This window comes from Pyxicephalus adspersus, chromosome 1 (genome assembly GCF_032062135.1).
Source record: "Pyxicephalus adspersus chromosome 1, UCB_Pads_2.0, whole genome shotgun sequence".
Lineage (NCBI taxonomy): Eukaryota > Metazoa > Chordata > Amphibia > Anura > Pyxicephalidae > Pyxicephalus > Pyxicephalus adspersus.
Window position 1 is genome coordinate 141818250 of NC_092858.1, and position 18483 is coordinate 141836732.

Sequence of the window (18483 nt, forward strand, 5' to 3'; positions counted from 1 at the left end):
GTTTACATTTTGAGGGGTTCACCCATTGCACACCCTAGAGACTTTCAATATTAAAACCAATACCTGGACAAGACTTCGATAACATCATTCTCCAACCCTGCTGAGCAGATATCCAAAGGACGACCAATATTCACTAACAATATTTAATAATTACCATGCAGAATGTTTTAATACAAACTAAGGTGACTGGATATATATGCATTACTGTCAAATTTAAATAATTTGGAGATTATGTTTAGGTATACACTATTATGTATATAAAGAGACAGTATTAAATATGTACCCCATCTTGTCCCTGGATGTCCAGCCAGCACGGTTAGAGATGGTGATGTAAGAGTTGTCCAAGTATTGGTTATAGTTTTAAACTAATGAACATGGATGTTATTAGCTGATATGGAAATTTTAGAACATGGGCTTTTTAAATCTGCATTTCAAAGCTTGAAAAACTATAAACCTAAAACTCTGTATCAAAAGCATCAATGTAAGGCACTTCTGAGGTCAATCAGCAAAACAATTCACTGAAATCATAATACACACACATAAAAACACATTGTAGCAAATCCTGCACCTGTTTGGAGATTGCCATGATTAAAGTCTCATGAAGATGCTCACTCGCTTATCATGTTGAATTGTTGTTTTAGGATTTTCTGAGACCCTGACCCCACGGATCAGTTCTGACTTTCTACATCTGCATGCATTCCAGGTCAGCAGCCCTGAATTTATCAAAGCTACTTCATCAGACTAACAGATGGGAAAGTGGGAAGCCCCTGTTTTTAGGTGGTCATCATTGGCAGTCTACATTCCACTTCTTTCTTTAATATTCCTAAGAGCGCACAAACACATTGAATTTAAAACACATCACTGGATGTACATAAATGTAAAAAAAAGGTCTAAGTTCTTTTGAAGATTCCCTGATCTTGGATTGTTTAACCGCTGCCTTCCTGTTCTCTATAACATGCTGATTTAAGAATTATTCTTCTGTATTGTACATTAGATGTGTGTCACCATGATGCAGACTGGTCACTCTCATCCATAGAGAACTTGGTTGTGTAACTTCCTCCTTCGCCTCTCCTTGTTGTTAGGACTACCATTGTGTTTGTAGGAAGCCAGAACCACCTAGTTATGTCATTGTACTTCTATGGAGGGAAGCAGAGAGAAGCTCCTCTGCAGCCAGGAATCTTCTCTACAAAACTCCAACAATAAGAAATGTTCTGGGGTAAGACAAACTGTGCAATTATAGATTTCCAAACTCTTTACCAATTAGTAGAATATTGTGTTGTCTTCCTGAATATTCAGTATAAGGTATATATACCATCAAATAATATGAAATAGAGTCCAATATAGGAGTAGGCACAGAGAAAACATGGGGGGAAATATATAGTAGGACTGCTATAAAGCACCCATGGACATACCGTATGAAGCTGGCACTGCCATCTTTCTCTTGTGTCCTTCACAAGATTAGGGCGCCCTGCACCAATAACTTATTTTCCATTACAGGCTGGCAGTGGATTGGCTGCTGTCATATAGGACAGATTGTTAATATAGGACAGTTTTATTAATAAAGCACTATGTTTATTAATTTAACTTATTTTAAGAGATTTTCCTTTGAAAAGTTATCACATTCACTAAACTACTTCCAGGACTTGTTACCACTATAGTGATGAGGCAGCCCATTGCACACAAATGCAATGCATGCTGAATTTTTGTTAAAGTGCATCTTATTACTATGCAGCACCATATTGCATACAGCATTTTGCTGTTAAATAACAATGGCAACCTAGTGCATCATTGTATTTGCTGTGGATGGCCATTAACAAAGGTGTTTTCATGAAGTACTAGTGGGAATAAGCCTTAAAAAAATGTTTCCTGCCAGCGTCTGTTTCCCGAGTTATACACTAGACCAGGGGTCTACAACCTGCGGCTCTTCAGCCTCCTTGTTGTGGCTCCCTTCGGCTGCCGCGGGGAGATCTCTGATGGGGGATCCCCTTCCTCCCAAGACACTGCGGAGGAGGGGGATTCCCTATCCGGTGTTCTAATGAAAAAAAGCTACCAGTGAAATAAATCTACCACGGGGCGTGTACAAATGGGTGTGTACAATGACATCCCCCTCCTTTGAACCCCAATTCCTCTGGAACGGGGAGATGTACAAAACCAAAAATAAAGGTGCAAGTGGGGGACACCTGTGACTAACACCCCCTAAAATTTAATTGTTAGGCTATCATCAGAACATAAAGGACTCTGCCCATCAAAAAAATCTACCGTTACACATTGCTGGAGGCACCTGAACCCCAATTTCTCTGGAACAGGAAGGGGGTACAGGTGAACAAAATTAGAGGTGCAAGTGGGGGACACCTGTGGCTAACACCTCCTAAAAACTCCACCTATAAAAAAAACCCCTACCCTGTTACACATTGTTGGAGGCTTCTAGCACCTAAATCCCAATTTATTTGGAAATGGGGGTACAGGTGAAAAAAATTAGAGGTGCAAGTAGGGGACACCTGTGGCTAACACCTCCTAAAAATTCATAAAAATCCTGCCTATCAAAAAAATCTACCCTGTTACACATTGCTGGAAGCATCTAGCATCTGAACCCCAATTTCTCTGGAACGGGGGGGAGGCGGTACAGGTGACCAAAATAGAGGTGCAAGTGGGGGACACTTATGGCTAACACCACCTACAATTGAATCGCTAAGGCATCGTCAGAAAATAAAGAACTCTGCCCATCAAAATAATCTACCCTGTTACACATTGCTGGAGGCTTCTAGCACCTGGACCCCAATTACTCAAGATTGGGGGGTACAGGTGAACAAAATAAAGCTGCAAATAAGGGACACCTGTGGCTAACACCCCTTAAAATTTCATCGCTAAGGCATTGTCAGAACATAAAGAACTCTGCCCATCAAAAAAATCTACCCTGTTACGTTAGAAGCCTCCAGCTTCTAATGTAACAGGATGATACGTTAGAAGCTGGAGGCTTCTAGGGGCATAGTTCAGTGTTTAATTTATTTCAAAGTAGGCCTACACATGCACACTTGTTGTAACAGGTAAAATTAAAAAAAATATTAAAACTTTTAAAAGTTTATAAACTGTGTTATGTTTTGCGGCTCCAGACAATTTTTCTTTAGTGGAAGAGGAGGCAAAATGGCTCTTTTGATAGTAAAGGTTGCTGACCCCTGCACTAGACTATGGTATGTTACAACTTTTATTGCATCTAAAGCTCTATTCACAGCTATGCATTAGAGTGGTGCTTTATAATATCCTGCATAATGCATTGCTTATTGCTTAAATAAAAATTGTAACAAAAAAAAAGTGTATTGTACCTTAAAATCATTGTATATTCCAGGTTTTAAAATGGCTCCTGGAAACAAACTAAATACATTTACCGGCAGCTCATTGTCAAAAAGGTATGTCAAGAAAACGTTCTGCTCTGCAATGTGAGTAACCTAATAATTTTACTTTTATATTAATCGGGTATAACAGAAGTGATGATTAAATTATCTCCCCCCCTATTAGTTTCCCCATATTCACCTGGAGTTGCAGGACTGCCATGGAGCTGCCATCTTGTTCTATGTCTGGAGGAGATAGTTTGCTGTCATTTATACCAAGAAGTCTTAACATTTTACACATGTGCAGTGATTCCACATGTGGCTCCCTCCCTCCAGCCTTTATGAATTATAGGGGCCAGGTTCAGAGAGATGTTGTACAGATTTGGAATGAATCGACAAACAGGAATTTAAAATATCTCCAGAATGGGACCACCTATGGAAAAGTATAAGTATATGAATAATTATGCTTCAAAGGCAAAAATATGTTTGAGTTCAGAAACACTTTAACCACTTGTACAACCTTAATAGATTGGCTTTTAATCACTACAGAACTGCTTTTGTCCCCATGCAAGTCAATAGGAATGCAAGAGATGCAGGTTAAAAACAGATGAATTAGGAATTCCAATTACTATATTTGCATGTCAAAGCCCATCTACCATTACAATAGCCGATAGAGTTTTACAAAGAACAACGTCAATATAAATTATTTTTATAGTATTCTCATGCTTCTTATGCCCAGAAATCTAGTGAAGTGTTCTGAGTATGTGGTGTGGCCATCCCCAAGCAAGCCATATATCTGAATGTGTACAGATATGATAACAGTTACTAAAACAAAGTCATTTGGTAACAAAATCATCACCTTACATTTCTAAAGCACAAACCTTGCATTCTGCCTAGTACAGTACAATTGGAGCATCTGAATCCCTGGTGCCCAACCTATGGCCCGAACAGGTCTTTGGCATTTATGGTGCAGCCCTCAGCCTCACTAATCTCTTTTCCTTAGCTAGGTGTTAGGCTGGGGTAGTGAAGCTATATTCCCCCATATTTAGGCAAGTGACCCCGCTGATCTAAAGTCTTCCTAATTCAACCAAAACTGCAATCTGATTGTCTCCTATCAACACTTTCATGGTGTGAAAGCCTCCGGTTGTATAGAAATGAATACATTTGTGTAGGTAGGAATTGACAGCACAAATTTGTTGGTAAAGGAGAGTTTACATGAAATGTACAAACTGTAATTTGTGTGGAAGAATAAAGTAGATCTACATTGAGTGCTAATCATATGATCGGGTCAGATGGTGCTAAAGTCAGTCATACCTCGGCCTGTCCATTCTGACAATTGGAGAAAAGCCTTGTAATTCTCTTCATCCAAATTATTATTTATCTGTGTCATCATAGCAAACTAATAGCAAAATATTTTTAATAATCCATTCCAGGTTTTGCTAGTCTACTTCAGACTTAGAGAGCTTTAATAAAGCAGTTCCTATATCTCTGCAGTACTTTGGTCCGGGTGAATTCATTTGTTTTTGTATACAGTCAACCTGGGAGCGGACGTAATGGATCTGGAACCAAAAAGAAAAAAAAAAGGATCAAGAAAAGTGCCAAAGGGGGTCGAGTACCAGAGCCAGAACCTATTCGATGTTACAGCCCTTTAGTATATGATCCAGAGGTAAGAAGGCTGAAGAAAGGTTTCAGTGAGCCCCTTTATACAAAATGCCTGTAATCACATGGAACTATCAGAAAAATCCCTTTCTTTGAATTCAGTAAGACAGATCTCAGCAGGGATGGCACCAACCTGTATCTTTGGCATTCCTAGATTTCCAGCTTTGACCCTGATACAAAAACGTGAATATTTCTCATTTCTTGGCCCTGATTTATTAAAGCTCTCCAAGGCTGCAGAGGATACACTTTCATCAGTAAGGCTGGGTGATCCAGCAAACCTGGAAAAGATTTAATCAAAGTAATTTGCTTTTTGTCAACAAATGTTTTCAATCCTGGACCAGATCCATTTCAGGTTTGCTGGATCACCCAGCTTCACTGATGAACGTGTATCCTCTCCAGCCTTGGAGAGCTTTATTAAATCAGGCCCATTGCATGAATGGAAGATAGACCTGGAACATTTAGATGTACAGTACATAGACAGTACATATCTGGAATAGAAGATGGATAAAAAGCTTGTTCTGCCTAACTAGTGTTACATTTGCCAGAAAGGTGAAGCTGGAATCTATTGACCAAAGGTAACATCAAACAAAGTCAGTGCAAATCAGTGAATGTCACCATATCTGCTGCAAGTGTATAAACGTGTAAAATCCAATAACTAAGATGATGGACGCTCTCATTCTAGGTCTGTCTACAAGAACTAATGAAAAAATATGCAAAACAGCCGGAAGCTCTAGGGATTAACGAACTCCGTCAGTATGAAGCCGATGTACGTAAAACATTGCAAGAAAAATGTGTTCATCTGTATATAATAGGAAACACCTTACTCACAGTATTATATCATCTGTCTATTAAAATAATTGTACAGCATTATATATATTTGCTTTCACATTGGAGGTATAACATATGTTGCAACCCACACAGTGTTTGTTTCTTTTGGATCTATTACTAATATAGGTGTTAATTAGACTTTTTCTATATTTCCTATTCAGCTTCAGACAAGCCAGAAATCTGCAATCAGAATGGGGGTCTCCAATCACATAAGTCGTTTTGAGATCCCCATGGACATAAAACTACTTGAAAGTAGGTTGAATGCAATGATTCACTGCAGATGCCATTATTAAGAAAAAAGTTTACTGAACTTTTAGCAATGTTGGACTTGGGTACATGGACCCCACCAGAGAAAATGAGAATGTATTTCCACGTTTCAACAAATGATGAGGAAAGAGTTATATCCTGACCACAGTGTGTAGATAGAAGGGGACACTAACTGTCCAATATATACATATGTACTTATGGTGATCTAATTATAATATAATCAGTCATTGGAGTAAGCAATGTTATCTCTTCTTCTAGGCATGTAGTAGCGTATATCAAATCGCATGTCACTGTTCACACCTCTAGAGATAGAAATTCCAAATCTGGCCTGGTGTTTTATTTTTCGTGCCATTTTACTGATTAGGGAAAAGTGTGAGTGGCATGGGAGAGCAAGATGGCATATATCATATACTGTGAACTTTCTTCTACTGGATCCTAAGAGGACCCAGCTCCTGGACAGCCAATAGGAGGACAATAATTATAGGGAGTTTGGAAGGAAAGTTGGGGGTTCACATTTGCCCAACATTAAAGAGATCAACTCAAATATATGGGCAGAGCTTCATGCTAGGCAGGTATTAACCCCCAACCTTCCTTCCAAACTCTCGATAATATTTGGCTTCCTATTGGCTGTCCACCAGCAGGGTCCTCTTGGAATTTCTATCTCCCTACAGGCCTGCGCAGTGACATGTGATTTGATATATGCTATTACATGCCTAGAAGAAGAGATAACATTGCCTAACATTGGTCCTCTTAGGATCCAGTAGATGAAAGTTCACAGTGACATGAGTGTGGGGGCACAGTACAAGACTGGGTACATCTCCAGCAATGGATCAGTGCTTCTGTGAACCTGAAAAGTAAAGAAATATGCAGAATGGGTTAGAGGTGGCTGAAAAGAAGGGGTGGGAAGGGGTTACATTTTTGCCTGGATATGAAATGTAAATTAAACATTTAGACTCTTGCACTTGTATAGAGCAAAGTAATTTTTACATTTTAGATATGGGTCTGTTTGTTCTGTATTGCTAACTGCATGAGTTATTGCTAATTGCATGACTTTCTCATGGTAATGTTGTCTTGGCATACAACCTATACACAAACTAAAAAACACACTTTGCTATTTTGATCAGTGTTAGTTTAAAAAAAAAGCATATATTTAATTTTGTCAATTTTCCTGTATAAAACAAGACTAAAATTATATTTTGGATTTAAAGCATTGAAAGATTACAAATGAAATGCAGATTGAAAATTTAATATTTTTTTAATTGAAAAATTAATATTTTTAATGCAACTGAAAAAAAAAGATTAATAGCTATGGGAAGAATAGGGGGGGGGGGTTAATGATGGCTGGTTAGATTTAACAAAAAGTTAATAAAAGGAATCCTAGGAACATTTATTTTTTGATCTTATTATGAGTGAAAAGGCGTACATACAAAATAATAATAATGTTGTGTTATATTCAGGGATCACACTTTTGGTGTTTACAATGTTTAGAAACTTTTTTTTTAACAGCAGCTGCTCCTGTATTACTCAGCAAGTCTTGACTATCATTTTGACAGTGACAGCAGGCGGGGAGGAACAGGGGATTCTACAAACTTTATACTTTACTGAAGTGTTTTGGGCGCCATGTAGCACCACTCTAGTCTCTAAGTGGTTGAGAACTGGTTGTAGTGCAATGCATTAACATATGTTGCATTATTAAAATGTCTGTTGTCACCCCAAAAATCCGCAACAATCACATCTGCAGTAAAATATTTATACATCACTGGTCTATCAGCCCATCTGAATTTGTGTGTTGGAGTGCTATTAGGAATAAATTACATAAAATTTCACGTCCAAGCCCTTGGGAAAATAGTGGTGGAAATGCCATTGTTATCCTAGTGAACCACTTGTCACCGACCTGTAAAGGTGATATTTATCTCTTCCATAGCCCCCCTATGAGCAGCAGGTTGAAATATGGGGACACCGCGGAACAGGACCAAGACCAAACACAATAATTCTCAGCTGTTATTCAGGTGGAATGATGGGGTGTAATAACTTAGCATGGAGTGATGTTCAGATGTCTCCACTAAGCATTATGTAATATTTCTTGCTTTGTTGTGCTCTTCTTTTAGATATGACCGTTAACCAATACCTCAAAACCTACTGCCGAGTATGCAAGAGACGGCAGACATTTTATAGGAAGCTTTTTGATAAATATGACCGAGATAAAGATGGAATCCTGTCTATCACGGTACGAATTTTACATTTGGATTTAAATGTATTGCATTTTTTTCTGAAACCATTAACAGTGGTATTTCAGCTGTAATTGCTTGACTTATCTAGGACGGTTATGTAAATGTAGTTTTAAAAAAATCTGCTGTTATAAGGGACAAATTGCAAATGAGGAGGGAAAGAAAATAAGCACCCCATGATAAATAAAAGTTTGCCAATCCCTGATGTCCAATCTTTGACCTAAACGCTAAACATGACCATTGAATACTTGTATGGCCCTTAGATCCTCGCAGTCGATTATGGAAGTTACATTGATTTGTAGGGGGGAAAAAGCACTGATCCCTACTATCCTCATGTAACAAGTCTCTCAATGTCTTCTGAGGACTCCAGTCAAACCTGCAGAACATCCACAACCTCTGATCATTTCCCCCGGTATGTCTGTCATCTCTGACTGTCCTTTTTAACATTATTTTATTATTATTATTATTATTATTATTATTATTATTATTAATAATAATAATAATAATAATAAAATTATTGATATTATTATTATTTATAATATTAATGATAATAAACAGGTTTTGTATAGCACCAACATATTACGCAGTGCTGTATAATAAATAGGGGTTGCAAATGACAGACTAATACAGACAGTGACACTAGAGGAGGAGGGGACCCTGCCCCGAAGAGCTTACAATCTAACATTGAAACTACTGACACCAAAGGGCCACACGTAATGTTTAGTATATGTAGTTTTGCCTGGTTCCCACCTTTGCAGAGGCATCGTAATTTGTGTCCAGAGCAGATTAGTTTATATACAATTGGCCTGGTTTGAAGCAGAATCTGGCATCACAGTTTCTCATAGGAGAAGAATGAAATCTTGGTTATTTAAGGACACAGTTGTATGTATTTAAAGCTTCTCCTAGAGATTTCAGTTTAAACATCTCTGACACACATCTCTATTTATAGCGCTTCCAGCACCCAGCTGGATACAGAAATATTCCTGAACATTCCTCAACATTTTCACACACTGAATGCTGGCACTTTCTTACAAGACAGGCATCTAGGGCAGCATGGTGGCTCAGTGGTTAGCACTCCGGTCTTTGCAGCATTAGGTCCCAGGTTTGAATCTCAGCCAGGACTCTATCTGCATGGAGTTTGCAGGTTCACCCTATGTTTGTGTGGGTTTCCTCCTACATGCCAAAAACATGCAGTGAGGTGAATTGGCTTCCCTCCAAAAAATTGACCTTGGACTACATTAATGACATAGGACTATGGTAGGGACATTAGATTGTGAGCGCCTTTGAGGGACAGTTAATGACGTGACTATCAACTTTGTACAGCGCTGCATAATATGATGGTGCTATATAAATACTGTGTAATAATAATAATAATCTAACAACAATAATGTCGGCCACAGGTCCATTTTTTGACCATGAGCACTCCAATGCTTGGTTCAACATACATGATAACATTTCTTAGGTATAGGTTACAAGGGGAAATTTTAGAAGCTCAACAATGTGGGGCTCAGAGTGGGAAGCAGTGAAGTCTCTGCAGAGATCTGACAAGACCAAGGCTAGGTCAGACCGATAGCTGCACTCAGCAATGCTCATGCTGCCTGCTAGTAGGAGAGCTCTAGGAAACTGGACCTCTGCAGAGAGATCAATGCCCTTCCACAGAAAGTAGGGGACCATTTTTGCATCTTGATGGCAGGTGACTTTTTTGCTCAGGTTTAGCTTCCTCACAACTGTAGGACCCTGCATACCATTGTTTTGATGCACCTAGAATGTATTTAGATGATTTAAAATAAGAGTTTTTTTTTTCCTGTTTGAAAAGAAAAGCGACCTTTAGCTCAAAGTACATTAAATCTGTAAAGTGATTTAGGAAGTCATAGTAAGTTTTATTGTGATGCCATTCCAGTAATATTTATCATATACCATTGTGATTTGTGCGCAACTACAAGTATTTTATGTGTCATCCACTGGTTCAAAATTTGATATACAAGATGCCTGGTAAGTTTTTGATGAACATTTACCGTAATTTTACCTATAGAAAAGTACAGATCTTTTATTGATTTAAAGTTTTCATCTACTTGATTGAAAATACTGCAAAGTGTATGTTTAGCATAGGATGGTGTGATCTTCCCATCTGTGGCCGGCCTTAGCTATGTAAAACAAAATGCACTGAGACTACACTACACAACTTTATTTATTAACTTTTGGTCATTGACCTTTAAAGTAGTATTAGCATTATTTTAAAGTCAGACATTCCTATTTGTATGCTTGTTCCAGATACAGGACACAAGATAGTAAAGAGCCTAAAAATGACAGCCAGGAAACTAGACTTTGCAGAAATAGAAACAGCAAGAGCAGTCTCCATGTTATTCCTTCAAGGTATCCCATGCACTGGCTGCAACCAAAAGACATGAGTGAACAGAATTACAAATCCATTGAAATGTAAACACTTTACAGATTTTAAGTGTTGTTAGCTGTTTGGTATTCAGATTTAATCATCAATCTATTCACCTGACCATATACCCAGCTACCAAGTGGAGCAATAGACAGAATAGATTTTGATATGTTTATAATGCGTCAATTACCTGTCAAGATTGTCATTTTGAAGCAAGAAGAGATATCAGACTTCCCATGCCATGACATGCCATGTCACTTGCCATTTGCGCACATCGGGCCCCAGTTATAAAGTTCTCCAAGGCTGGAGAAGATACACTTTCATCCGGTAAGTTGGGAGATCCAGCAAACCTGGAATGGATCTGGACCAGGATTCAAAACATTTGCTAGCAAATAGCAACTGACTGAAAAATCCATTCCAGGTTTACTGGATCCCCCCGATTCACTGATGAAAGTGTATCCTCTTCAGCCTTGGAGAGCTTTAATAAATCAGCCCTAATGTGCTCAGCACTTTGCTATTGAGATTCTATACTACACAGCCAGGCAGACGACAACAGTTTCACAGTTCGGTTTTGGTGACACCAAATGGGATATTATCACCTCTGTCTAGTCAGCAGCAATAAATACAAAAATCTATAAACCTGAACCAGTAAAAAAGTGCATCTCTATGAGGTGTGTTCAATTAATGATTGCCTATGTATTCAGTTGTTTTTCTATAGCATGAGTATACCGCCCTACAGGATCCTAGACATTGCCAATCACTGGACATTGCAGGGATGATTATACTCAGAAAGGCACCACAAAACTCAGAAATGTAATCGGTTTATAGTACCATTGGTAATATATATTTAAAGACAACACAGCTATTTGTAACTGTTATTATCTATGACCTTTTCTGAGTTTAGGAGGCAGAAGGAGCTATAAGTGATTTCTACTGTCACGAGATTCAGCCGAAACAAGTAAAAGAGCTCATAGCTATGACGAGTGAAGAGGACGCAGTATTTGACTACCAGCTTTTCTTTGCTCTTTGTGCATTGTCTGAACGCGTGTTTTATTCAACTTTTGTGTAAGTATTGCTAAGCTGATCACTGTTTTATATAATAAGCTTGTGCATGGGGGCATCATCATTGGCCTAGGTCGACCTATAAATCAGCCTTTCCCAGCCTTTTTAACATGAGAGAACCCTTGAAATAACGTTTAGGTCTTGGGGAACCCCAGTAATAACATCCACAGCTCATAGTACATTAGTGTGCTGATCAGTAGGAAGAATGTCACCCTTACAGATAGCTAAAAAGATCATTGGTGTCATTAGTAACTGACCTGAGGGGCACAAAGTGCTCATAGCTATACTGCAGGTATGGACACCTATTTAGTGTACAGTGAGGATAGGAGGTCAGAACAGCCAGATAACCAGAATTTTCAGGTCAGCAATGACAACTATACTTTTCTTCATTTATGGGAGGAATGGTCACACACAGCATATTGATGTATATATGAGTGATGTATATAGGGATTACATAAACACGAGCTGGGTGCACATTGTTCCTATGTGTTATCAAAAATACCTTTAAGTGCATTGTGTTAAGCAGCCACTGTTATGTTTCATAAATCCATTTTAATATATAAACGCAGGATTACAATAAAGATGACGTCCTATGATATGACAATGATGTTATATTAGTAGTTATAGTAAAGGTCACATTCATAAATGTTAATTGTGACTAAGCAGAACCATGAAAACACAGGTTTTGTCCTGAATTCCTCCAGGAAAATAACTGTGCACTCCCTAGTATGTGATGGTGCCTAGGCACTTCTGTGTCTTTAGACTTAATGCTACTTATCTGCAGTGTGAGAATAAAGTGCTACTTTCTGTGATTGCTCATCTCGGCTGTGGAGTGAAGCAAAGCCAACCTCCACTGACATGGCTACCTTCAACACAGGCCAGATCATAGGAAGTAAGTGATGATATGGTACAAGGGGGCGACAAGCAATACCGGTGCCCAATGCATTTTTCTGGGCACAGGGTCCAAAGTTCAAACGCAAATGGTGTTTCCTAATGAGGATCTACTGTAGGTTATTTCTAATTAATATTACACAGTATTTATATAGCGCCAACATGTTAGCAGCACTGTACAAAGCCCATAGTCATGCCACTATGTGTCCCTCAAAGGGGCTCACAATCTAATGTCCCCACCATAGTCATATGTCATTAATACAGTCTTGTATGTTATTCCTAATGAGGATCTATGGTATGTCCCAAACAAGAGGTAAAACTTGCTGGCAGGGATTATGATCTTTTCAGATTTAGGACAATTAATTAGGCATTTTAGTATTATTAATCTTCATATGTAGAAACACATAGGCTCTACTGATCTGCCTACTTGTTCTATGCCACATCATAGTGTCAATGCCAGAGGGTTTGCTTGACAGCCAACAGACTAAACTTTGTAGAAGGAGAAATCACATATGACAACATCCATGGTACTCACAGAAATGTGTTGCTTATAAACTTGATCATCCATTTTTGTTATATATCTAGTCTAGAGGGCTCATGGGTTATATTTTACAGCTGTTCAGTTTTGTAAAATTGCTTATAGACATGCTAGTGACATGGATTGGAAATGAGTGGTGAGAAGGGTTCACTTTGCAGAAAATTGGACATCATTGTATTCTATGGATCTGTAGTAATCTGCAGCAACTAACTTAAATGTCATTGATTTTTTAACCACAATTTTATACAGATATATTAAATCCCAGATCTGTAGAGTAAGCAGGAAACTTAATATTATTCTGCATCTTGTGCCCATACTTTTATTTTTGGAAAAATGATTTTTACATTTTATTTTTGCCATTTGTCCTGCTGGGGAGATTTATCTTAACTCCCTGAATCAGACACAAGTAAGAATAATCTTTATAAAATATTAGGATTTTTGTACTTACTGTAAAATCCTTTTCTTTGCATTTGCTGAATTCAACTTCAGGTTATACTGCCATCTACAGGACGATGCTGACAAACAGTAAAAAGCTGCTGGCCAGCCCAGGATAAGCCTTCCTACCATCAGCATGCTTTATGGAATTGTTTAAGATTCCTCTTCTATTTCTCTTCTGATACCAACTTAAAAAAGTAGATTTCCATCAATTTACAGCTCTGTGACAATAGCCACGCTGAGACAATGCAATAACAACCTGAGTTTTAACCCCCTTTACATTCTATTTATTAAGAAATGGCTTTGCATGCACTTTAACCATGACATAGACTGATGATGCATCAGCTTCCATTGTAGTAATTTGTATCTGTATATTTTTAAAACAGCACCGAGGAATCCAGTGATCTAGATTCTGAAAAGCAGTGGGTGGAAGCTGCAGACTTTTCTGCAATCAATTGGAAATTTGAGGGATGTAACATTAACAAATCTTTAAAAAGACTGATCCGTCTTCTGGTTTACAGGTTTGGGATTGTAAATGAAGAGGATTAAAATGGTACCTACAGTATGTGACCTCTGCTGCCACAAATAAAAGTTTATTTGTACAGATACAGCCACATCTATGAAGTGTAATAAATACCTCTACTGTAAAAAGTTTATTTGGGAAACACTGCGAGAACAAGCTTAGGTTGTTCTGATGATAATACCCCTGGGATGTTTCAGTTCTTTTTAAAGAATAACCAAACCCCAAAAATAGTATATTGCAGCTTTTCAGGCCTTATATGTGGTGGCTGCATTGATTTCCTTTTTTCCATGCTTTTCCTTTTATTTCCTGTCACTTCATGGCTATGCTCATGGAGGAGACATGGTCATGGGCTGGGCTTGAAACATGTCTGCCTTTGTCTATTTTTATTTTATGGTGGAATAAATCCTAACTAAACCCTACATGAACAAGGCAAATTCTAAAAGAAATCAGGATAAGTGAACACAATCAGTGCATATAAGCAAAGTGGAGACAGAATATCTGCTCTTTTGAATGAATGTGCTTGCACACTGCATTTCTCATCATCCCTGAATTCAGGTAGTAGAAGTAGTAGGAGCAATAATGTGTGACCATGTGACACCACAAGGAGGGGCAAAAGATGCGTGACTACATTTCCCAGCATGCTTTTTTTCATTGTACGCCTCTAAATGCCTTGAAATCCCTCCACAGTTCTTGTCCCACACACCTTTCTGACCTGAAATCTGACTCATCACAAGCACAGCTCCAAGACTTTTCTAGAGCTGCCCCGATTCTCTGGAATGGTCTTCCTCATCCTATTTGGCTTGCTCCTACTTTGTGCTCATTTAAAAGAAAATCCCATCTTTTCAAACTTGCCTACCCGTCTTCCTCTGTCTCCTAAACCCTCACTACTTCTCACCATTCCATATCTCCCCTTCTATTGTATTACTTCCCCCTCCTCATAGATTGTAAGCTCTTCGGGGCAGGGTCCTCTCCTCCTGTCACTCATTTGCAACCCCTATTTAATGTACAGTGCATAATATGTTGGTGTTATATGAATCCTGTTTAATATTAATAATCCTTGCTTTCCTATAGACACAATGGAAGACATTTATCAATTACACAGCAAAGCAATGCCATATAATTATAATACATGTCTTGGAACTGGTGCACTTGGCTGTCTACATAGATGCATGGGTCTGTAAACCTTGTGTGGAGGTTCTGCTGAATTTGTGACAGAGTTTCTAATTTGCCCAAAAAATGTCCCTCCACAGATCTGCATGAGGAGGAAGAACTTGTAGTCAAAGGAAGTAGGTGTGGATAAATTGTAGAACCTTAATTTGTTTACAGGAAACTGAACAGCATGTGGTCCTCTGGTACAGATACAGTTACGCAATGGGTTTTTAAATTTGAAAAGTTCAGTTCTGTAATTTAGTTCTCTTTTAGAATATAATCTTCAGCACAGGCTAAACTCGTATGGTAGTAGCGCCATCCACCGGGGTTTTGCAACGTTTTATGTACAGTCCGAGTTGCTTGACATTTGTGGACTCGGACTGATCAGCTGATTTCTATGTAACCATGTTATTTGCAGTTCAAGTGTTTACAGCACAAATGTGTTATACTTCATTGTCAAGAGAGAAGTATAGGAGTGGTATGATGAGATTACTTCTATCCCAGACCAAGCATGTCATAAATGAGTGGCTGACATTTTAAAGTACACCAGTGTGTATAGAAATATCAGCGTTGCCAATATGGCGTTTAAAAGTTTGTGCTTCATGGGTGTCATTTCTAAACCAAGATTCACTGCCTAGCTAGTTAATGTCCTGGGACAAAAGCAAGAAAACAAATGTAGATGTGCAATTTTTTTTTCAAAGCCATTTGCAATTAATGCATAAAAATAGATTTTAAAGTTTGTGCTTTTGTTAGGATTAAACTATACCATGAGTATGAACTCACTCTTCACAAGCATAGGACTTTTACAAAAGGGCTGAGTTATTAAAGCCCTCCGAAGCTGGAGAAGATTACACATTCATCAGTGAAGCTGGGTGATCCAGCAAACATGGAATGGATTTCCTAAATCATTTGCTATTTTTGTTAGCAAAAGTTCTGAATCATGGACTAGATTCATTGTCAGGTTTGCTGAATCACCCAGCTTTTCTGATGAAAGTGTATCCTCTCCAGCCTTGCAAAGCTATAATAAATCAGGCCCAATGTGTGGAAGTGCCAGTGTCAAAAAGGTCCAACTCATCCAGACCGAGATCTGCAATCAGCAATACTTCAGCACCGTGTTGATTGCAGAACCCTCACAGGTCCCTTTAAACATGGTCCTAGAATCTTAAGGAATTAAGTTGAGGCCATGGTCTGAATTCTACTGCTCCATTCCTAATGACATCTGCCCAGTATAAAGGGAAGGAAGAGGGGTTCACTTAAGAGATGTGAAAACATTAAAACCCAGGTCTCATTCCAGAAAGCAGACTGGATAACTGTACAGCTATAGAAATACCATGGATAACTATCTTCAGCGCTTTCCAGGTTGATGAGCGTAGCAACCCTTGGGTTTGCTTTTACAGCACTAGCTGCATGCTTGTTCGAGGTCAGGGTTTTAGATTGTACCGAGGAAGAGCCAAGCAACATACATTTCAGTTCAGTAATGTGTTGCGATATATAGCAACAGCATTCTTCATGTTTATTGCTGGACTCCAGGCAAACCGCTAAGTACTAACGTGAGGGAATGTACCCTGTTAAGGATTTGGTTTTTTTGTCTTTCCGGTGTTGACTTTTCCACGCACCGCCCCAAGGGCAAAAATTGTGGTGGTGTAATTACCACTCCTTGTTTAGTACCCTGCTGTTGTGTTTCTTCTTCCTGGGTGATCTGCTGTGTAACAACTGCAAAACAATACTAGGTACGCACCCAGTAAATACATTTAAAAGATAAAGCAAAGCAGTTCATTATATTTATAATATATAACTACATATATTTGTGTCCCTTAACTCATATGCCTGGAGTTCAGCTTTAGATCATACAAATTAAATTGGCTGTAAGGGGAAAAATCTCACAATCCCAGATGCTGAACTGTATGTGTGCTCTCATTTACAGGACAAATGGGGCTCTCACTAGGTTTCAGCAGACTGCACCAACTCTGAAAGCGTATGGATCCAGGCTAAACCTTTGTAATGAGAGTAAAGCAAAACTATATAGAGAAAACTATGGACGCGGCCAGTGCTGCATGAAAATAAATGACTTGCTTGCTAGGCAGTTATGTTGATCCACTGCCTTCAACATTTCAGCGTCACTGACCAGGGCATAGTGCAGAATACCCAGCTGCGCTTTCCTTGTTCCAGATGTGTTATTCAGTGTACTGATGCAGTAGGATTAGCATTTCCAGACCAGTCAGCACAGACACCCTCCATACTTCTAGCTTGACAGTTTTTCACATTATAAAGAGAACAAGTTTGTGTTTTCAAACAAATGACCAAAGTGTCAGAAAGACAAAGTGGTTTTGTGACAAAATAAAAGTGAAATAAATAGTTACTTTATGGACGTCTTTATTTTTTTATGAAGCCAATTACACTTGGGCAATATTGTATCTTGAAAAAAAAAAAATACACCATTGAGAGACTAAAAGCTAAACCGTTACTCTGCTGATCTATTGTACTCCCTCCAACAATCAATACTTCAAGAAATGACATGGTTTGGCAAATTGTCATGAACGTTTAAATACTCATGTAGCAAGCAGTGAGCATATCTGCCATTAACTGCTATGTTAAGCCAAAAATAGAACACAACCACACAGATGTTATTTGAAAAAACACAGCTGCAGTGGACCCATCACATACACGGTGAATGTGGCTATAGTGTAGGTGAATACGACAGTCCTCATCGAGCCAATTAGTTTACAATGAACTGGTGACACCGTTCTCACCACCAACCCCTGGTTAACGGATGGACTGACAAAATATTTAGCCAACACAATGGCTGTTTCGTGGAAAAATGTATCCCATAAAGGTGTTCTCTGAGGGGATCTTACAATAAAATATATAGCCCCCTTCCCCTCCCGTGAACAGTGCTATGCAAATTAGAGTTTTATTACATTCAAATGGAAAAACAAACAAGGATTCACCAAAAACATGGCACTATTGCCAACTGGGTGCTCTGGGACGTAAGGGGGAGAGACCCCACCACATTAAGTGAAGAGGGTAATATTTTCACAAGAGAATTCCTTCAATGCTAAGACAGTTTTGGATGAATCATTTTTGTCACAGGAATTAAGGAAAACAAATTGAAAGCTGGTCCTGAAGGCTACTTTGACTACTAATACAATATCTTTACACAGACAATAAGAGATCAAGTAACGGTAATA

General features: G+C 38.6%; 1 protein-coding gene across 2 annotated transcripts; it reads left to right on the forward strand.

Moving 5' to 3' along the window:
- The first annotated feature begins 1109 nt into the window (after positions 1-1109).
- Positions 1110-14571, forward strand: LOC140343029 (uncharacterized). Of its 2 annotated transcripts, XM_072429484.1 has the most exons (9): positions 1110-1216; positions 3111-3188; positions 3344-3404; positions 4860-4992; positions 5668-5751; positions 5975-6065; positions 8189-8307; positions 11602-11762; positions 14010-14571. In XM_072429484.1, exons 3-9 carry the CDS (start codon positions 3352-3354, stop codon positions 14170-14172), a joined length of 804 nt encoding a protein of 267 aa, XP_072285585.1. In that variant the 5' UTR covers positions 1110-1216; positions 3111-3188; positions 3344-3351; the 3' UTR covers positions 14173-14571. The 2 variants fall into 2 exon arrangements, with proteins under 2 accessions (XP_072285585.1, XP_072285596.1); XM_072429495.1 differs by lacking the exon at positions 1110-1216 and having other exon boundaries at positions 1930-3188.
- The last annotated feature ends 3912 nt before the right edge of the window (positions 14572-18483 follow it).

Excerpts from the sequence above, each read along its gene's own strand:
- LOC140343029 (XM_072429484.1), top strand. The coding sequence starts at position 3,352 with ATGGCTCCTGGAAACAAACTAAATACATTTACCGGCAGCTCATTGTCA. Across the intron at positions 4,993-5,667 it reads CTTTAGTATATGATCCAGAG|GTCTGTCTACAAGAACTAAT; the intron begins GTAAGAAGGCTG and ends CTCTCATTCTAG. Across the intron at positions 5,752-5,974 it reads TCCGTCAGTATGAAGCCGAT|CTTCAGACAAGCCAGAAATC; the intron begins GTACGTAAAACA and ends TTTCCTATTCAG.